The following is a 22472-nucleotide window of genomic DNA, read 5'->3' as shown; positions in this document are numbered from 1 at the left end:
CTCGTCCTCCACCGCTTGCCCCCTCCCCTTCTCTCTCTCTCCCGTTCTCCCTCCCGTGCGCATGCGCGTCACTTGGACGCAGAATCCCGCCACCTTGCCTCTGCCCCCATCCCCGGACCGCCCGCTCTCACTCACTCTCCTTTTCTTCCAACGACCCTAACCTCTATCAATCCGTCCTCATCCGCTCTCACGCGCGCTCCGCGCCCGGGGTTGCGCTCTGCTGCGCTTGCTGATTCCTGCTATGTTGCGGGGAAGTGGACCAGGACCGCACGCCGCAACCCCCGCCACACCACCACACGTGTGGGTCAGTGAGAACGGACAAAAACTTCATTACTGGGCTTAACCCTTTCACGCACACCCTGTAACCTGATAACATGAGCTGTCCACTGTAGTAACCGCTGTTACAGACCCTGAAGTCAAGTTTGTTTCTAAATATTTACACGTTTGAAGATAATTGCTGAAAAATCTTAATAAAAATAAATAAATAAAAACAAATGATATCAACTGCCAGTCATCTTCAACGTGGTTGCTAATTTCCAGTACAAGTCGACAGGCAGTCGAGAGCCGCTTGTTGAGAGTGAGTCCAGACTAAGATTGAGGCAGGCTGAAGCTTTGATCGGATGAGACCAAGTCAGGACCAAAACAGACACTTGCAGAGGTTTGAGACCCGTTCAAGATGAAGTTCATTGCAGGTTGAAACTATTGTCAACACAGAGACTTTGAAGGTTTCAGATCAAGTCAGGACAAAGCTTAAAGTGGGTTGAGACTGTAAGGGAAATGACTTTGAGGTTTTCAGACCAAGTCAAGAGATTGAGGAAAGCTACTTGAGACTACACGCATACCTCAGTTTTCTACCATAATCCCTTCCAGAAGGCTGTCCGAAAACCGATTTGTTTGAAAACCAAAACCACGCTCTTTAAAAAAAATTTAAAAAAATCTTTGACACCTCTGCTCACAATGGAACGCTACACGAGGAAGCGTCACTTCCTCGTGTAAGGAAGGCGAGAGGAGTCAAGTGTCAGTTTGGTCGAGAACCGATTTTTGGTCTTAATCCGAGGCATTAAAAAAAAAAAAATCAAAATTTTTGGTCGAAAATCGATTTGGTCGAGAACAGAGACGTTCAAAAAGCGAGGTTTGACTGTATGTGAGGAATGAAGGAATTTAGACGAAATAAAGACCAATATCAGAGGTTGAAAATCCTAGAAAAAGTCCAGATCGAGACCAAAGTGGAATTAGACCAAGTCAAGCCTCAGAACAAGACCAGTTGAGAATCTGTGCGTGCGAACGGTCACATTTTTAGGCCTAGGTGAGGTAAAAATGTCTCTAAAAAGTCACGGTTGAGCTGAAAACTTTAGTCCAGCTGTTTACAGTTTATGTGGTCAGAGATTACGCGGCCCCCGGGGGCGTCTCACACCACAACGGTACCGACACCTGTCAGGTCACCCGCGATGGGCAGGTGTCTCCCTTGCACCCTGGACGTTGGGAATGCAATGTGGAGGGGGTGGGAGTGCGCCCTGGTGGAAGTAATAGAACACCTGTTCTCATGCACCCATGCCACATACGGCGATGCCGCATTTTCCGTCATGTTTACACGCACGCCCGTCACAAGCGGGTGAAGGGGGGCTTTGAGGCGACGTGAACATGAAAAGAAAAAAAAAATCATTCTTCATTCACTTGGGTCATTTGCATAACGAAGTGAAATTGACCATACGTATCGCCTCGATTCCGAGGCGGTATTGAGAATATATTAGGCGGAAGAACAAAGAGGTTCTTTGCGTGTGCGCGAGGACGATGTGAGAAAGGGGAGGACCATTGGCAGGGTGCGCGTTACATCAGTGATTTAATTTAGCGCCATTGTGTGGCAGCTGGGGCCATTCATCTTGCCGCATTATGTGTACAGCTCCCCGACTGCCGTGTTTGGACGCTTTGATAAGGCTTCCCGCGGCGGAGGCTCTTCGTTGCGGCGTGTAGGGGAAAGAGCCAAAGTGGTTTTGGAGAGAGAAAAAAAAAAGCGGTTTAGAGTTATCGTGCGTGTTTATGACTAATTCTAATTGGCTGATCGCGAGCCAAATTACAGAGACACTGACCCATCGCCTTGAATCAATGGCTTACAGTCAGGTGGGCCTCGCAAAAAATTTTCACATGACCTTGAATCACCGAACAATCATGATCAAACTCTACCGTCCAAATCTCGACAATCGCGCTGAATCTGACCACTCTCTCACCCCTGCCGATTGAAGTCAACAGAAGACACGATCATCAGATGGCCCTGAAAGACAATCCTGAGCGATTTATCAAGACATGACACTTTCAAAGTGTCCACTTTTCACATGTTTCAAGTTAAAACGGCGACGTGAGGACTAAAATGATGTTTTTTGCTGGTGAACGAATGACCAAAATGACAACGTGTGAGGCCCATTTCAAGGTGTCATACGAACGACTCTTCATTTATGACTGCAAAATCTCCTGAATCTGGTCATTATTTCACCTAATTCCAGCTGCCTCTTCCTCCTCACGGAACTCACTCCCACTTCACACCTCCAGAACGCGGGATTGATATGATGCCTTGTGCTGCAAATTTCACTGTCCATTCGCTGTCAGGATACTCAATGTCACCGCCGGAGTGAACGTCACCATGTTTTCCAAGCGCACATTTCTGCGCGTGATGCCGATCAACATTCCATCTGGCAGGTTGACTTCGATCTTACAGTAGAAATCTTTTGGGGGCATCTGCATGCGTTATCAGCGCAGAACATCCTTTCCCTCGGTAGATTACAACTCCACACAATAACTCGGGGAAAATATGCAAATAAGGAACATTCCGTTCCATGATGCACATGAGCGGCGGCTAATCCAGTGCTAATTCCGGGGGCAGAGGTTAGGCAGGATGAGCAACGACAACGGGCGGCATTCGGCGATGGCTGCATTAGCGTGGCGCCCGCTCACTTTGCTAAAAATTCAATGCGTGCGGTGACAAAAGCCAGGCTTAGGTGGCCACAAGCTAGCCAATTAACACAGAACGTTGAAAATCTGCACATATCGCCTCGAGTGTTGCTTGCGAAATTGAACTCAGCTTTCCAAAAATTGTCATTACTCACAGTTACTTTGTATTTTAACAAGGAGGGGGAATACTTTTTGACTTGGGGACAGGTAGTTTTGCATTTTTGTTGTTGTTGTGCCTTAATAAATTAAATTGGCATTTAGAAAAAGCATTTTGTATTTCTTTGGGGAGTCTCTATGAGCTCTTAAAATTATTTTGATAAACTGAAACCTTTGCGTGTGATAAATATGCAAAGAACACAGAAATCGGGAAGGGGGCGAATACTTTTTACACGGCGCTGTTGGAGAGGATGCAAGTCAGTGGCAAAGCGCGGTCGCTTGCCAAAAGTTTGGTGTTCGGTGCGGAGGTGTCAAACTCAAGATCTGACTCGCCATATCATTTTATGGAGCCTGCCAAAGCAAACTGTGTCTCGACCTCGTGCTACTTGCTAAAACCTGTAGCAAAATTGAGCCACTGAGAACTAGAGTGGGAGAACTCCATTTTTGTAAAGAATGGTGAATGAAATCTCAGTTTGGAATGTGTGAGGGGGATTATTTACTTGCCAATGATGACTTCCTCTGGATGGAGGTCTCGTCTCTAATCCGAGAAGGCGCCGTCAGTTCATGCAACAAGGCGCGGTTCCAGAACAGTGCGGTCGCGATCAATTCAATGCCCTGAAAATGAAACGAGCTGGCCAAATGAGAAAATCCACAAGCAACAATGAGGCGGTTTGGACTTCCGACCGCTTCGACTCCCGTTTGCCGCACCACCGTGTCCTTATTCAGCCACTGAAAACTATCATCAAATGAGGCTGAGCACTCCTGACTGACGCATCCCCAGCGCCACCGTGTTGGGAGTCCTCGGAGCTCGACATCGTCGTCGTAGGGCATGTTTGGCCCCCTTAGCGACACAGTGCTGTCTGGAGAAAGTGGGGAAGAAACACCAGGAGGTCACAGCGGGTGAGGGTTACGCAGAGTTGAGGCGTGGTGTGCAGGGAACAGAAGGCCCGGGGTTTTCGAGCGTCACTGACAGCTGGAGTTAAATCAAGCGAATTGCAACGCACCTGAAAGCGTCACCTACTGTATATGCCCGCGAGGCCGTGGCAAGCGACCAAGTGGTTGATTTGAAGCACTAACAAGCGAGAGAGGACCGGCTGGCTGCGTTGCCACGCGCAGACCATAAACAAGACGCTTGCGGACAAGACGGGGAGGGGGTTGGGTGAGATGACGGTCTCGCGCGATCCATAGTGACAAGAGCGCACTGCGATAACGCGAGCGCTAAAAAACATAAAAGGCAGACACAAAACTCACAATGGTCCCGGAGGGATTTGAAGTTAATGAGCCGTTGCCGAGGAGCCAGCGCTCGACACGCGATAGACGCGGCGTCAAACATGCACGCAAATGAGTCGGATAAAGAAGATCTGTGACATAGCTGGTTCACGTCCCTCGAAATAGGAAACCTCCTCCTGCCAATATGCTTTCATGAATCGTGATGGCAGGGATAAAATGGATGACGACTTGTTCATTAAAAATAAAAATAAAAAAGACTTAATACAATTAAACAGCTTAGTCGCAGGACACTTACAGAGGATATTAAAAGTCTACACACCCCTATTGTAATGCTTCTTAGTCATTTTAAAAAAATTTGACGAAGTTAGGTCATTTTAAATGTTTGTTCACCATTAATAAAGTGTGGGGGAATTAGGAATAGTTGAACATTACAAATCCTTCAGGCTTCTTAAAGAAAGCAAAAAATATATTTATCAGGGAGAAAAAAAAAACAAGAACAGCTGAACTTTATTTGAGGTTAACCACATGACCTCAATCTTTCTTTAACTTTCCATTTGAAATGTTTCATTTTAAAAGGTGGAACGTTTTTTGAAATGGTGTATCAAAAACATGAGAACAGGTCTGTGTCAACCACTTTTATCTCCTGCAGCCTCGCAGGACCACGAAAGAGGGACATATGGTCATGACATCTGGGGTGCACATCGCATGAATTGATGAAGTGATGGTCCAAGCAACCAATTTCAGGTAAAATAAGAAGAGGCCCTGGCAGGTGGATAGTGAAGCTACCATGGCGCCATTCATCCATCCATTTTGTGCCACTGATTTATTTTTTAACTGTCCTGTTGAGTTGCTTGGTTGTGCAATAATGGGGAAGGGACACTCAGACAGAAAAGAAGTTTTTATCTACTGAGCATGAGGGAACTGGGAAGGTGGTGCCACACCCTGTGAGGAAGGGACAAACAGAACAGAAGCAGGCAGCGATGCCGGTGTCTGGTAGGAGCAGCTAAGCAATGCCCTTAACCCCTGTAAAGAATTTCAGCACAAATGAGAACAGTCCAGGAAGATTAAGTCATCACAAAGGCTGTGGATAACAATTGGAGATCGAGATGCCCTGCACCAAGCAACTACACCCCTCAAGGGAGTCGTGCGAGTGAAACGACATTACTGCCGATGCATGTGAGAGTTGTCTGAAATTGCTGTGCAGGTAGAATAAGGATGGAGAGAGAGTCCCAAAAGGGATATGCAGGCCCACAGAGATGAGCACTTTGCAGAAAACGTAAAAGGAGCGTCCCAAATGTCAAACATACACTTGGAAATGTAGCACAGATGGAAGACTTGACTGCACGGGTGCAGATGAATAGTACACGAAATGCAGGAAGCAAGACAAGCATGCAACGAGTACTTTCAAAGTAAAACAGGAAAGAACTGCACCATGTCCGGGAGGAGTACCGGTATGTGGTGGTGCAAGGTAGAAGAGAAAAGCAGGGACAAGAAAGACTATAATCACAAACGAAGCACCAAAGACCAAAAATCGAGATGGGTAGAAATGATCGAAACTGCAGTGTGCGTTTGTGCAGTTTGTGTTTGTGTGGATTTATTTGCAGCAAATAGCTCAGGGCAAGGCTGCGACGTGTCTGCTCGACTGCATTCGGGAACACATTCGGGACGCCACAGCTGGTGCCCGTTCCGATAAGGCGCTAATCTGACCCACTCATGTAGTGGAGCAGATGGACACCACTGTTGAAGGAAAGGGCAGTGCAAGTGCTGTCACGCTTATGACACAGAAGCTCTGGAAGGACTGAGTCAAGGTTCTGTGAGGATTGGGGGGTTTTTTTGTAGCCTTGAGGATTTAATACGAAAGGTGCGCTTCGTTGACGAGAGCAAAGGCCACTTTTGTTGGAAATACACGGGACCCAAATGCGGTGCCCTGGTATCCAGTACACCCATCCAAAAGTCACGAAGGAAGCGGGAATACCTCTTTCTCCACCTCCACAAAAGACGTAATGAAAAAGCACAATGAACAACTATTGCAACCCGCAGGCCTCAGATGGTAAATTAAGCGGCGCAATAATCCTCCCAGAGTTGCTACTGCGCAAACCAATCCAGCGGGAGGAACCGGCGAGCTGACATTCCCTGGGCTCTGGTGTGTAAACGGCAATCACGGAATTAATTTAGTCGTCTGCAACGCAAAAGCAATCAAGCCGTGATTTGAGCAAACGCAATGTAGCAACTTGAGCGTATGCATTCCCCACACCCCACCCCTTTATCTCTGTATGACCACATCTGAAGAAACTAAAACTGCCAAGCAAAAGCGGGAACGTAGATCAGCTGCAGCAAAGTCACTTCTCTATTATTACCACAGACAATTTGTGGCCGCTGTGACATCATGCACCGGGCTGTTGCTTTGGATCGCTGCCATCTCGGGTTGATTTAAATGAGACAGACAGGTCTCCGCGCACAGAGGACATTTGTCATTTAAGACCAAATCACATAAGCCTCCCCTCTTACATCTTTCAAGCACGTGAAGGACAGCTGTCAACATTTGACACTGTCAAATGCCGATTGTGCGCGCAGCCAGATTACACTTGGTCCACATCCCCACAGATGTAGAAATACACTTTCCTCAAATGCTGATGCCATTCAAGCTTTCAAATAGGAGTCAGTTTATCTTCACAACTAAAAGCGAGGCAAGGGAGGATCTTGGGAGACATTGATAAGTGGGAACCCAGGGGAAATGAGGAAGATTTCATAGCAAAACTAATCTGTGAGTGACACAAGAAAAATAAATAAAATAAAAATAAAAACAGAAATTGGGCAGTTCTACTTAATGACAACTACAAATGGCAGCCGTGTCCTTTGTGGTGTACTCCCGATCTGAAGTCATCTAGCTTGTCTTACAAACTGAAACACACCCCACCCTCCCCAAATAACATAAACTCTGTGTCTACAGGACTTGAGTTATGTGGTCTGACGATGGCGCGGCTGGAGGTCGGCCAACGAACAGCGCAGAGACAGTGAAGTCAATGAGAGGCGATTAAAGGGAGAGGAATTGCCCGGTTTACAAGAATGAGGTCGCAATTACATTAGGAGGTCTGCCATTGTGTCCAGCCTCCAGTGCTGTCTGCAGTTTGTGAAGTGTGCGCTGCAGAGGGTGTTACACAGGGTAATGTGAGGTTTGGATTACAAGAAGAAAAAAAGATCGCCTTTTTGCTACCTATCGCAGTCTTAAGCACAGATCGCACGGGGGGGTTCTCCTTGAAAGGTCTTGCTCATCTGCTCACTTCTATCAGCAGAGCCGGCCTCTGAGGCCTGACCTCTCGGTATATTCACTCGCGGCAGGGTGGCATGTCCAAAAAAGGGGCCAACATTGCGGCATATTGAGCGGGGGCGAGTAAAAGCACCTTGTATCCACACCCCATTTCATCCCCAAGTATGCCTGGGTGCCATATTATTGATCTGCAAAGAGAATTTGCAGAGTCGAAGGCCACTGTTTGCTCCTTTACAGCAAAAAAGCTAGGAAATATGATATCACAGCACAGGTGTCCAGGAGGCATCCTAAACAGATGCCCGAACCACTTCACCTAGCTCCCCCCCTTGATGCAGAGGAGCAGTGGAACAACTGTGAACAACACCTGAATGACCGAGCTTCTCACCCTGAAGCGAGGTGAGTTCGGGCTAAATCAAAGAAGTCTGGAATAGCATAACATATCCATATAAAACTGAACCATCGCGGACATTAAGGCATGATTTCAGACTGTCTGAAGGCAATGGGAGCCCCCGTGGCAAGCCAGCAAATTCCTGAGAGGTAGACCGCCCTTTGCCGTGCGTGTGGAAATAAATCGATTAAGGCGGTCTTGAATCATTATCTCCGAAATGAAAAGTGAATTAAAGACCCACCACCGTCCCCGCACGATTCAGGGAATGTGTATCCGGTTCCCTTTAATTGCATCATTCCAATATGTGGCTCCATTGAAGAATCCAATATTTTCTTATTACTTGTGGGAAGTCAACTTGCATGCTTTCCTTTCAAGGTTGCACGATCCTTTTGCCCGCCATCTTTGCGTCGAGCCAACAGCCGCCAATTATCAAACAGCCTCTCCATTAATACAGCCAATTGCAGTGCAAGGGTAATATCTCAGGCAAAAACACAAGATGCACGGTTCAGCCAGTGATCCCTGTGTACACTGTGGGGAGGTAACACAGAGGGGTTTGGATGAAAAAGCAAATATTATTTTATGTAAATGAGGTGCTGGGGAAAGAAGCTGCAGTGTGGAGACAAGGCAAAGCTCAGTGGCAGGATAGGGAAGAAACGAAATGGCGGCGGAATCAATGAGGCCTGACAGAGTGGAGTGAAATACACATCAAGCAGGAATGGGGCAGAAAAAGGCCCCGTGAACACACTTTGCCATTTTGGGAATCACATCGTTGTACTTGAACGTGAACGTCACTCAGACATTTTTTTTTCCTTGGGACGAGTGCAATTTCTGATGGTGACTGCATTGCGCATTTCACACATTTCACATCAACAATTACATTACCGCTTCCTTCCATTGAACAGATGTTTCCATTCTGAGCATCTGTTCTATGGAAGGGGAGCACAGTGCAGGCATCACAGTGACAAGGTAATAATATCCACAACCACTAGATGGCACTATTATCTCACTCATTCCCAACCAGCACTTTTGCTCAACATATAAAGAATAATAGTAACTAACTCTAAATTAAATCAACCAATCAACACTTCATATAGATATTAAAACCCCAAACAGCCTTGCAACTATTAATCTTCATAAGATTTACTTACTTGGAGTCTTGCGTGGGGTGGAGGCAGGGCGCCCACTTATATATGAACCGACCAATCAATCAATCAATCAATCGGCAGCTGGCAGGAGGTTGTCTGAACAGAGGCATGCCTTTGGGCCATCAAGTCAATACAGTGACCTTCGAGAAAGCAAACGGTTTGCAGAGTATTATCACGTTTGTGGGGGCGGTGGATGCAAGGCCGACTATGTCTCTGCGGCCTCGATACAATGGATAGTTGACATGTAATCTGTTTGAAGTTTGGTTGCAAACAAACGATACGTCAATACAAGAGGGAATTATTAGAACAGGCAGATATTGACAAAAACAACCCAATGACCTCCTGGAATCGTTCGGTGTGCTCCTGCTCCGATGTAGACTTCACATCGGAGATTGCCTGAAAATTGACTTCATTTCTTGACCACCTGTGGACGGATTACAATTTTTTTTTGTTCTGATTGTCGCATGAAAGATTACAACAAAAAAGGTCACAAAGTATTGTGTAATGGAGTAACTATAATTGTCAAACAACTGGTTGACCTTTTTCTTTTGTATGAACATAACAGTAATATCAACATAAATACATTTTAAAATAGTCTTCGTTGTATAAACATAAGATATAGTTTCAGATATTTTTCATTTTTCTTAAGGTTTTTGTTTTTATTTTGTGAACAAAAATAGTTTCTTTTTTTCCCCCATTACCTAACTGCAGACGTGTAGTTGTGTACACAGTACTTTTTTTGGGGGGGAAAAAAAATCACTATAAAAAAGAAATAATTTTAAAAATCTGGAATACAGTGAGAGCCCAAATAGTTGAGCCGTGATATGGTGATGAAGAAAATCTGTACAAGAACAACTGTACAGTAAGTTGATTTTTGTTCAGTTTGTTTTGTATTTGTGCAAGAGACTGACAGATTTGCACATTGCTGAGAACTGTCACTTCACCGCCAGAAGGAGCCGGTGTTTCCACTGACAGTCCAAAACTCATTCATTCTACGCCTTCACTCATTTCCCCCTGTCAGCTTTTTCTCAAAGACTCCATTTTTAGTGGTCATGCTGAGGTCCATTAGTTGTAATACTTTGGCACACTGTGGCTGCCTATCTTGACTTCTTTGCTCCAGTCACTTGTCAATCGATAAGATGCTGTCAATAGCGATGGATTCGCATCTTAGCGAGTGAACGCAGCCAACGTAAAACCCTGAGCGGTGTTGTCTTGGCTTCAAACAGACTCGCGTGAGACCAAGTGGGAATTTTGTTTCGCATCCATGGAGCGGCCGGTTAGGTTTCATCTACTGCGAGTTTATCCTCCCTCCTTTTTATGCGGTTATTAAGCCATTTGCGGGTGTCGTTGGATTTTTGATTCTGCTGCGTGCGCATGTCGTGGAATTTCTGCTGCTCCTGGACCATCGCCGTCTGGAAAAGGACGCAGACAGACAGCAGAGAGAAGCGTTTTGAGACCAGCCGAAATGATGGCTATTTTCTGTGAAAAACGGCCTCAAAACGACGGCTGCTAATGTCCATCCGACGACGGTGAGGTCACCTGCTGGTCCTCGTACTGCGTCAGAATCCCTTGCATCCGTTCCCTCCTGGTGGTGGCTTTGCGTTCGCGCTCCTCCACCAGCAGGTCGCGTTCCATCTGGTAAGCCTGGATCTTTTCTAAGCGCTTCTTCCGCTGGCTGTCCTCCATCTCGGCGTTCAACAGGATTGGGGTATCATTTTTTCCTCTGTATGAATTACGCACGGACCTTGTTAACATGTCAGCTGGTTCGTAGAGGCATGATCAGAAGTTTTTAAGAGGGTGTAAACCACGGTTATAATAGTTTGGGATTTTCATGTAGTTCGTTTGTTTGACTTTTAAATGGTCTTGATTTTTTTTTTAGAGCAGTTTTGGAAGTTTTCATTAGTTTTCAAAAATGCTTAATTTGATTTTAGCTTTTATTTGTTTTAGTATCGTTTTCTTTTTTAACGATAGAACATTTATCAAGTTCTCCTGTACAGACGTCCAGCAAGCAATCGCGTAATAAATGCATTAGAAACGAACAGAGCTAAGAAATTTTATGGTCTCAATTTTAATTTTTATTTTTTGGTTCTTCTCAAATGATTTTAACAGTTATTCACATTTAAGCTTGTGCCTGCATGCAATGTACTTCTTGTTTTCCACACAGGGTGGTGCTGCTCTTCATAAAAGAAAATGGAGGGATTCTACAATGTAATCTCAGAGCAGATCAAATGGGCGCAGCAGAGCTTTGATGAAACGTAATGCATGTCATCAAATTTGATATCGTTTGTCATTTTTTATGACTACCCTCAGCGACACTAAAGTCATGAAATATTAGATTTGTTTTTAAATATTTGCGTCCTTATTTTACAATTATGGTCCACAGTAACTATTGAATTCTGAAAATCAGCCTGTTGTGACTTGGCATCATGCAAGCTACCGTTGTTTTCATTGCACAGTAGTGGCATTTGATTGACAGTTGAGCGAGGTGCGTGAATTACGAAATTTTCAAGAAATTCAAACAGTGCGACTTGGGCTCATTTGTTCAGCTTTTTTCGATTTATAAAAACATCCATTCATTCGTTTTGTTTTGGGGGGGGTTGAGAGCGTGGCTTCTTTCAAACCAGCGCAAGCAGCAGGAGAAAAGGAAAATTTCACACAGGAAGGCCAGAGTCATGATTCAAACGCTTTGCCTAGCTTAGCGTGATTCATAGAAATAGTGCAGTGGCTGCTGTATCCTTTTATTGCCCTCATCTTCAATGACAACATTTTGGACTGTGTGGTCCTATCACAAAGTGATACAGATAGTTTGGCGTTTACCACTTCGACACTAAACCTTACAATGTTGGACACATGCCGGATCGGACGGGCAGCCATGTGTATGCTGTGTGAATGCAAATGTGGCAGGCAGATGGGAGAAATGTGCAGCGGAAATTGTGGCTTCACAATCCAGGCTTTATCTGACACGCCTGGCCGTAAATCCCGAATGACATCGGTGCGAGCGTTCCTGCTTTAAGGCTTCATTGTAATGCCACTGAACGATGGCACAAGAGTGTGTTTTCGGTGTCTGTCTGTGTGTGATAAGAAGAGGAGAACAAGAGGGAGGCAGTGCCAAAAAAAAAAAAATGGAGGCAGTTCGCTAAGGTTTTTAGTTGGAGGAAGAGAAAAGTACAAGTGGCCATCTGAGGTGCAAACATATATGGAGGAGGGGGGAGAAAAAAAAGTGTTTGCCTTTTTCTGGAGTTAATGATGAGGGGAAGCCTGTAGCCGTGCTACTGAAGTAAGAGTTAATGAGCATTGGCCAGTGTGAACTATTTCAGCTGAGTGTGTGTGCATGTGTGTGTGTCATTTCGCCTTTGGACCACTTTGCAGGCCACATTGTTGGCAGCCATTAACAGCTGCGCACACACACGCGCACACACACACACACACACACACACACACGCACACGCGCACACACACACACACACGCACGCAGTCACGGAGGGGGCGGGTGACAGGAGAGGGCACATCTCACTGACGCGATGAGCTCAACGGGGGTCCTGAAATAGCTTTTTGATTAAGAGACCCAAATACCGGCTCATTTGTCACGGCCGGGGGATGGCCTGCGTGAGGGGAAGGCGAGGTGGTGGAAGGCTGAGTTGATGACATGAGAGACAAAAGCGCAAGCCCTCTGGGATGGAGACGCTTCCTTTGTACTGTCGCTGACTTGACACTTTGGATACTGACGAGCACAAAGCGCGGCGAGATCTGTTAGCATAGTACACGCGCACAACTATAGTCAAGCTCACTAATGAAATACATGTATTGGGGAAAATGTTTCATGGCTTGGAAACAAATAGTTGTCCACTCTCCTCAGCATTCTGCCTTTCTCTGCATGACACGCACACATCCACGGCTGACAACCAGGCACTCTAAAGTGGCTACTCCAGGACATACAGTAGTTCAGGGTCTTTGTACATTTTTTCCAGCAATTATCTTCAAATTAATATGTGGGAAATTAAGCAGCACTCATTTTGCATCAGGTCTTGCAGATAAAGCAAATGTCCGGATAGCAAGAAGAGCCACGTTTTAGCAGACAGACCCACCTGATGAACGGTGTGTAGTCCAAGGGTGGAACAACGATGCTTAACAGCTGTTCAATTGGAATACTGGGAGCGTCAGGAGGAATCGGGCTGCAGCCGTCATCTTGTGGAGAACAAACATCAGATTGAAGGCAAGATGAAGTGGTTCGAGTCCGCGGAAGCCATTTTGTTTTGTTGAACCTACCCGATTCGGTGGAGGACATCTCTGGAACTGGAATGTCACCATCTTTGGGGGGATAAAATTGACTGATCCAGTTGAGACGTAACTGCCATGCCTGCAACAACACGAAAATCAGGACAAAAACAGGAGAGTAACACAAGCTACGGACAAAAATATTGGGACAGTGCTAAAGCATATCCGATATATTTCCGACATCCTTCCTCTTAAAATCAAAATTGACCGCAAACATTCCAGATAGGAATGTATATCTGTATTCGGCCAATACCCGCTTATTTCAAGGCACCAGTTAGTCATGAAGTCTGCCGATACCAGCCACCGATACTTAAGGGAGAAAAGAAAATGACATTGTGTAAGCCTTCATAATGGTATCGAACATCCAAATTTCTAGATATTTGACATCTCGAACCACTGACACAAATGTCCAAAATGCCAGCAATAACGGAGTTGCACTCCAGGGGGGAACTAAGGTAAAGTGTCCCAATACTTTTGCCTACCTTCCCGACACAGGCAGCCACTCGGTTACCTTGGCAGCGCGGCCCGGCTCAGCCGCCTCCCAGGCTCTTTTAATAGCCTTGATTTGCTCGATTCGCTCAACATCCTTCTTCACCACAATGTTCTCAGCTTGGCTCTTGTCGACAGCCACACGCAGCGTGTAGTTGGCCTTGGTCAGGTCAAGGCCCTGCACATGCACGCACACATTCACACACGCGCAGAAAAAAAACAAAACACACACCGGCACAAACGCATCTGAAGGTCATCGCACTGCCAACGCGTGAGTCTGTCTCCTTTAATGAGCAACTCTGCCTGGATTGAGATTTTTCTTTTCTTGATGCAGCGCTCACCGAATAGGTCATTGTTCAGTTAATTTATTCGCAGATCATGACATCGGCAGCTTCCAACAACGCAGTGCCGCTAATGAAAGAAAACATATTCAAATGGGAATGCGCTGCAGAGAGCGGGTGCACTGGGGGGGGAGAAAAAATCTGCCTTTCAAATTTGATTGCATTTAGGATTAGATGATTGGCAAACAAGAAGCACGTCTTCACATTCTGTGTTCATCGAAAGGGATGTTCGAGTAGGCAATTTTGACAGACCAGATTAAATTTTTTGTTCATACCGTTGCTACCCTTCCACAATCTTTCAACTCTATTTACTATTTGAGCACACACAATAAAACAAAATTCATCAAAAATACTGTATGCAGTGTAGTGTCTGTGTCTTGAAGAGGCGGAGCCTGTTTGACGATGGCGACTCTGTATGTAGGTGTGTGGCTGTGGTCTCCACTTTTAGAGAGGACCTCAAAAGGTCAGTTAACATTTTATTTCTCTCTCCTTGGCGGCACGCAGTTGGAGGCATCAAAGTCAAACACAGGAAAATACGTCCACGTTCTCTGTGTGACACACACTCAGGGCTGACAACCAGGCACTCTTAAGCTGCCGCACCAGCGAACTATCTGAGGGGAGATGTGTTTAAGGAGCGGAGGCAAAGCTGGCTTGTTAACTGCATGTTGGAATTGCCAAAGATTCAAGCTTTTCAAAAAGAAGCGATTCCTGCTGTAATTTTGTTGATGTTTTTAATTACCGTTTCTTCTCTGGAGACAGATGAGGAGCTGCCGTTCCCCTTGTCATCTTCGCCTTTTCGGTTGCCTTTGGCTGTGTCCGTACTTGGTTCATCACTGCCCGACGTGGCAGAAACTGATTCCATCAATTCCTCCGGAAAGAACACTGCATTTTGCAGAGACAGCGGTTCAGGGTGCCATTCTATTTTCTCAGCTTTTTTTTTTTTTATTCCAAACCTTGGAACCTGATATTCAATTGCATTTACAGTATATGACACCAATTCACAACAAAAGGTTAGGCTAGAATACAGGACTTTCCACAAGGTGACAGTATTGTTCAGGTGTTTTCAAAAAGTGAGTACTTTTGCTTGTCTTTAAATTGGCACAGCTCAAGAAATATTCAAGTGTTCAACTTTGAATAGACTGTCAAATTGTTGTACATTCTTTTCCCTAAAGAAGAAAAAATGTCTTCCTCGGGTGTTGTTCACGATGGTGCCTTGACAAGTACCGTTTACCTGCCCATTTGTGTAACCTTTCAATATGAGCAGCAGCATGTGTTGTGTATGCATTTGTGTGCTAGGTGGCACTGTTGCACTTCCCAGCTAAAATGAAACGGTGGCAAAAAAAAAAAAAAAAGGCTCCCTGCCTACAACAATCCATCATTTAGCCAGGACTCCAACTTATTCTCATTGAAGTCATTTGGAAATTCAGCACAATGCCATTTTGTGATAATAAAAGCCACATACGATAAAGGCTGATATACTGTACAGGTGCACACACCCGTTAAATGAAAACAAAACAATGTTTATGTGCTAAGCACCGAGGGCTAAAGCAATATATCCTGGGGATTGCAGGCAGCTGCGCATTAAACATGCACGCGCTACTATGTGGCTTGTTAAAAGCGGGGGTTTCGAAGCGCGGCGTGGCGTGAGCGAGCCATGTAGCATATAGGGAGCACGATCAAGGGCACAGCCTCGCCGTTGAGACGTGGCTTAACTGGGCGAAATTAATTCACTTTCCTGCTGAGATATTTCCCAGGGCACCGGGAAAAGGGGGGGGGGGGCACGAAGAGCAAACTTCATTTGACTTCCCATTGACCCACTTCCTCAAGCCTAGTGGAGAACCGTAGGAGGCTTGTGTGGTCGCTGGTCGACAAAATTCATGTATCCACATATAAAGTAACTTTCAAGATAAGGGAATGAGCAGAGAAAAAAAAAGGTGCGAACGTCTCCGGTGCATCGACGTTGACCTGGCCTGTTCGTTAATTCAGTGGAAGCGGCCAGGCTGAGCTGAAGTCGACGTGATTTTGATTTGAGCTACAAGTCTTGAGGAGCCGCTAACTTTTATTTCTATGATGCGGGTGAGTCAAATACCCACACATGCGCGTGCACAGCGCTTTTCACGTGCGATGTAGGATTTGGAATGGGCTTACTGTACTGTAGTACCTTGGGTTTCTTTGAAACTGAGCAGATGGGCGAAAGCCAATTGGGACTCGTCCAAATCCCAGCTGTGGTGCAGTACCTCTGCCCTCAGCAAATACCTGTGATCCTGTCATACATACAAAAAAAAAAAAGTCAATGTGAAATACCGGGGGAGGGCGATGGATGGCAGACAAAAATATCACGCAGAGGATATTTAATGTTAAAATTGCTGAAAATCACAGTAAGGACATTAGAATGAGCAATACCTGTACTTTTTTTTTTTAAACAGCTCGTGCTCAAACTGCCAAAAGCAAGCATCAAAATGTCTCCCGTGGCTCTCTGCAGCATGTATCATCGCCTTAATCACAGACGCCTGTTCTAATTGATCAGTGGTCTTAAGGACTAATCAATACTGTATGCGAATGACTCCCGCCTGCAGATGCTTTACTGGATTCGTCATGATCCCTCTCATTACCGTCCACGCGGCTGCTCATTCTTCATTAGTGGCTCTGCATGTGGTGTTTAATCAAAAAAAAGAAAAAGCATCTCCTGCGTGTGATTATTAATCGGCGGGTGAAGCGATTACTGCTCCCTGGCAAGTGCTGCAAAGTCAGACAGGAACAACTAAAGTGTCCTTCTACTTTCTGCTGCTCTCCTCTTGTGTGAGAATGTGAATTGAGTGAGTGGGTGGGTGGGTGGTGAAGTTCATGTATGTGTGTGTGTGTCTGCAAGTAAGGTGCTATCAGTATCTGGCAGTGAAAACTGGATATGAAGACAAGCAGAAAGGAGGAGGATGAGGAGGAGGAACGTCCACGCAGTCCGTGTTACCGGCGCCTTGGTGGGCGGCGGCAAGTGGTCATCTTCGCTGTCTGATTTCCCCGCCGTGCTGCTCTCGTCGTCTTCGTCCGTGCTGTCATCTAACACCTTGATCTCGTCCTCCTGGACCGGGGGCGTGTGCTGGTTCTCCTCTACCGCGCCACTGGGAGCTGTAACGAGGAGAGCAAAGGCCTGAGTCGGAGGAAAATAAAAAGACAAACGTCGCGCCCTGTTATCGCAGCAGGAAGTGCAAAAAGGAAATTAAGAGAGTTGCAAAAGTTTCTCTGTGATAGGGGGGTGCTATCTGAGTTTAGTTCATTCTCAGGACAATACAGTGGAAGCCCCAATGTAGAACTCAATCTTCCATGGCACCGGATGACTTGCAAGTCATTGCATCAAACTTGTTTTAAATAACATTTTAACATTCCTAACTGTCACACAAGTAGAGGTGCAACAGTTAATCAACAGCTATGGTTAAACGATTATCAGATTAATGTTTCAGAATCGATTCATCGTTTAGAGACCTTGTTTGATATGAAATTGGCCAAATCCTTTCATCAGTAAATATTCAGATATTGTAAGACATTTAATGCTCAATGAAAGCAAAGTGATTTTCTTTTGTGTTGAATCAAAATGAAAATTGTTATTTTGCAAAAGAATAAACATGTTTCTGTAATGTGTGTATTACGGACCAAACCAGCACAAAATCAAAGTGTATGTTTGTGCATTTTCTGTCGCGTCAAATGGAAATAATGTGTTTTTAAGAAAGAGGTGGAATATTTTTTTCATCTGATTAATTGAAAATTGGCAGATTAATGGATGATTCAAATAATCGTTAGCGACAGCCGTACAAACAAGTATAAATAAGAACCAACGTAAAAACCATCCCTTGTAACCACGCCCTCAAGGAAAAAAAATGAAAACACTCTCTAACAGTCCCAAACCTATTAGCTCCTCCTCTTCTTCCTCCTCCTCCTCCTTCTCTTCGTTGGGCAGAAAGCTGGCGACGGGAATGACAACGTGGCCTTGGCCGATGGCGCTGGCAACCACCGTCTCTTGCTCCAAGATTGACAGACGTATCTTGACATAACGGCTGGATGTCTGAAAGTGAACAGTGCCGACGAGAGGCACGGTCACCTTCAAAGTATAACTGCAGGGAGAGAAAAAAACAAAACAAAATTAAAATCACAATTGCCATTCAGGTATCATGAGCAACACAGTGGTTACATTTACAGGTCGGCTAATCAAGTTAAGAGTTGCAGGAGGACTACTGTCGGTGTTTCTTGGTCTTACCCACATATAATATTGTTATTGTTGGGAATGTAATAATCCTGGAATTCCTGCACGGCAAACGTGTTGAGTGGAGGCACGTGGGACAATTTCGGGAGAGGCTCTCGGGTGGCAGTCAAGCGCAAGGTCCACTTGGCGTTAGCGGGTGGCGATTCAGGTGTGACGACCTCGGCGACAAACGTGTAACCCAGCTGCAGTGGAAGGTACAAAAAAAAAAAAAGATTTGTTATCACTGCGACATCTATCACAGTTGTAAAAGTACTGCACTTGAAAATGTGGTCTCTGGAGAGCACGGTGTACACAACTCGCGAAGTAATAAATCAAACCTCATTGGGTTGATAAAGAAGGGGCGGGACTCTTGTGATGAGCTTGCTTAGCTCTTCTCCGGTGTCGTTATTAATGACGTGCAGGCGAGAATACGAGACCGGACTGTAGACCTTTGGCAACAGTAACGTCTCCTTCGTAAAAAAGAACACCTCTCTTCACACGCATACAACATGGAGAAAATGAGCAATTCAATTCAGAAGCAATCATGGAGACTCAGAGATGGGGAAAAAGAGCATTGACAAGTTTGTCCTACCTAAAGACCAAGATCCAGGAGTTGGCTTTGTCCGGGAGGTTGACGGAGTAGTCGGTGAAGACGACTTTGGTCCATTCATCCATCTGACACGGGTAGATTGTGGTTTCCCTGTCGGAGAGCTCAAACATGTACCTGTGCAGAAGGGAAACGATATTTTAGGACACATCAAAAGTCAACCGTTTTCTGCAGCGCTTGTCCTCATTTTGGCCGCAGAGCGGAGCTGGAGCCGATCCCAGTTGACTTTGGGCAAAAGGCGTGTTACACCACGGACCGAAATAGAATAAGAAGCTCTGGCCTGGCAACACAGTACAAACAGCAGCAACAAAGCGAGAACAATAAGAAGAAAAAAAATAAAGGACAAAGGGACCCTCAACTATGCACTGTGTTCTCTCTTTCTCCACTTCATAAATTATCGACCAACTTTAAAGTGATGACACTTTGCTGAAAAGTGAAGGTTTTGTGGATGCGACGATTCCACCCGCCTCGAGCAACGTGATTCGTGTTAAAATACAATTCGGTATTCCCTCGCTACTTTGTGGTTCAGGTATCGCGGACTCACCCTATCGCTGGTTTTCGTTTGTGACCATAACTTCATGTATTGCAATTTTTGCCATGTTTTCTTCCTATTTTTCTTCCTTGTAAGTCGGACCAGTCTAAATTTCAGCCATAAAAATTGAGAGAACACTATATTATTAAGACAGTCTCCATTGACAAAGTGTGAAAGTGAATGGAAATGCTCGTTTGGGTCGTGGCGCCTCTCGCCCAAAGTAAGCTGAGGTAGGCGCCAGCTAATGACAAAAAAGCACCACTGAAAATGAACGAGCCTGTTTAGTTGATGGGAGACAGCTTGAGTCAGAAAAGCATTAATACTATCTCGAGTCCCTCTGGAGGAGAGAAAACGTCCTGCATTATGAAAACAAATCAAAAGAACGGGATTACGTCTCCGCTTGGAGATTCCACTCTAATCATAAAAGTTGAACCACGCAATGTCCACATCCACCGCGTGCGGATGAAGCGGGGCCCTTAGCGCTCACGCACAAACACACTTCCCCAGGCGGTGGGTCATACGGCAGACGCTGCGAGCACGTTGGAACGACGTAAGGATAAACAGCAGATGGTACCGCTGGGATAAAAGATGGAACACAATGTGGAAAATGCTCCCCGCCTGGCAGCCGCAACCAGGAGAGGGAGCCAATTCCGGGCGTGTGGCAGAGCAGAGGAGCTCCAAAGGATGAAAGGATATCAAATAGGGCTGCGATGTTTTAATAGGCTCGCTGCTGGTTTGAAGGCATAACGTCTGTGACTAAGATGTGAAAGCTTGAGAGGGAGAAAAAAAAAAGTGTAACCTTCATTTACCGGAGCAGGGAGGCAGCGTGTTTGTCAAAGTCACATTCCACCTTTGACCACATGTCTGAAAGCACTGCGGACGCACGGATGCTCTCCTTGGTGCCTGCACGACATGAGTAGCGCATCAACACAGGCAAAGTAGCATTAAAGATGAAAGACAATGCACATTGCCAATACATGAAACATTTATTGGGGTTGACCTACTTTTGAGTGGAAAGCCTATTTTGCCTCGCCGGGTGAGGGGAAATCGCAGCCTATTCCTACTGTACCTCCATGGAGCGAGCACAATTGTGTCGACATTGTGTTGCACTTGCACAGGTGTCACATTGCTAACGAGCGGGCGGTCTGCTTCTTTCAAATGGCCGCCTCTCTGAAAGTGATACATCGGGGCCAAGGCAGGCCACTGAGAGATGAAGACCTACTATATTTATCACCAGGGGGAGGTTAGAGACAGACGCGAAGAGCAAGTGCGGAGAAAAAATAAATAAAAATAACACGGGGCGGGAAAAAAACAGCCTGCATGTCCACCAAAAGAGTTGTTGCCACTGCAGAAAAGCCTGATTGCTTCTCCTAATTAAGACATTATCAATTTAAGTGGCAGCCTTACAGCGGCATGCTTGACTAGTGAATATGCTGTACAACAATTTGGAGAGAAGTACAGCAATGTCGCCCCCCCCCCCCCCCCAAAAAAGATGCCCAAGTGAGCATCATATGCAGGGGGTGGGCAAAAATATGGCCTGTGGGCCAAATATGGCCTGCTCTGTTCCTTAACCTGGCCCACCGAACATGTAAAACTTAAAATTTATGAATTCAAATGATTAATTTTTCAACTTGAGGTTCTCAATAAATAAGTACACCATAAAAAAAATGAACTTAGCTCTCCAAGTACTTACCACCACCATGACTCATCAAAAATCAATAAATCATATTTTCCATTTTTATGTGTACTGCACATAGAAGTTGACAAATGTTCGAAGACAAACATCTAAAAGATGAAAAGTACATCAATACAAATCGGAAAGAAAACTAGAACTTAGCCTCCAGCACACCGTGAACCACTGCAGGGATGCGTGCCGTGCATGTGTTTGTCTTCGAGCGTGTTGATGTGTGCATGTATCAGCACAGTGGCGACCCGAGGCGTGTCAGAAAGTATTAGAAAGAGTGGCAGTCTCATCCTCTGCTCAGAGGCTCAATACATGCCACCGGGCTCGATCTAACTGTGACCAGAGGAAGCAGACGGTGCCTAGCGCATGCTTTTATGTGTTTGGACAGCGCAACGGACTCTCCTCATGAAGACAGATGTGTTGCTGTGCTGCTGCTCGCTCAGCATTTCCAAAGAGAAACTCGCCAGACTAACTGCCCCAAGGATAGTTTTGGGAAAAAAAGGACCTTGATATTGAAATTGACGTGTGAATTTACCTGCTTTGGAGGAATTGCAGACCATTCGCACTAAGAATCCCTTGAAGGCAGCCTGCAGGACAGTCGCTGCCTTGACTTCCTCCGCTGTCGGCTGCCTGTCAATCCACGTTTCCGGAGGCTTTAACTCCTGACGCGCTTTTAGGGAATAGCAATGCAAGAACAACGAGGGGAAATGAATGCTTTGACTCCAACGAAACGGTTAATACAGTATTTTCAGGACCACGTTCAACAATATATGCCAGTCAAGGCCTCCCCTCGAATAATATGCATAATGTACTTGAATAAACAAATGCCCATCACCATTAAATGAGAAAGTGCTGCTTTGTAGCATCAGTTGTCTGTTCTCATAGTGAATAGTCACCATATAGCAACACAACGCAATATTATACAACGCTAATGCTTTGTGCCGAGTCCGCATTATCGTCAAATGAACACACAAGCATCGAGAAAATGACATGTTACATGCAGGGGAGTACGGTCTGCGTGCCCTAGCCAGCAGTGAAGGGTCAGCAGTCAGGGCCAGTACAGCAAAGCGCTCCTGCGGGGTCATTTCCCTGCCAAGGGCATCACACAGCATATGATAGACAGCCAAGCTGAACACCTGAGGAGGGCCCCAGCACACATACGTTCTCATCAGAGGAGAGATGA

The 22472-nt window shown here is 45.6% G+C and overlaps 1 protein-coding gene across 1 annotated transcript in view; it reads right to left on the bottom strand.

Annotated features, from left to right (window-relative positions):
* Positions 1–9617: 9617 nt before the first annotated feature.
* The window catches only part of LOC147185692 (androglobin-like), a 29933-nt gene continuing 17078 nt past the window's right edge, over positions 9618–22472 (bottom strand). The window contains exons 20-34 of the mRNA XM_086104555.1: positions 22287–22425; positions 21825–21959; positions 20415–20508; positions 19059–19190; positions 18805–18958; positions 18482–18669; positions 18133–18338; positions 17201–17358; positions 16397–16499; positions 14975–15117; positions 13917–14072; positions 13397–13487; positions 13216–13315; positions 10670–10853; positions 9618–10542 (exon numbers count right to left, since the gene is read on the bottom strand). Coding sequence (XP_085960681.1) covers positions 10408–10542; positions 10670–10853; positions 13216–13315; positions 13397–13487; positions 13917–14072; positions 14975–15117; positions 16397–16499; positions 17201–17358; positions 18133–18338; positions 18482–18669; positions 18805–18958; positions 19059–19190; positions 20415–20508; positions 21825–21959; positions 22287–22425 — 2118 coding nt within the window. The 3' untranslated portion in view covers positions 9618–10407. The remainder of the gene's footprint in view (positions 10543–10669; positions 10854–13215; positions 13316–13396; positions 13488–13916; positions 14073–14974; positions 15118–16396; positions 16500–17200; positions 17359–18132; positions 18339–18481; positions 18670–18804; positions 18959–19058; positions 19191–20414; positions 20509–21824; positions 21960–22286; positions 22426–22472) is intronic.

This window comes from Hippocampus guttulatus, chromosome 23, assembly GCF_054856545.1.
Source record: "Hippocampus guttulatus isolate MCC_2025c chromosome 23, RoL_Hgut_1.0, whole genome shotgun sequence".
Classification (NCBI taxonomy): Eukaryota; Metazoa; Chordata; class Actinopteri; order Syngnathiformes; family Syngnathidae; genus Hippocampus; species Hippocampus guttulatus.
The sequence above is the reverse complement of the archived record's forward strand: the minus strand, read 5'-3'. Positions and strand labels throughout refer to the sequence as shown.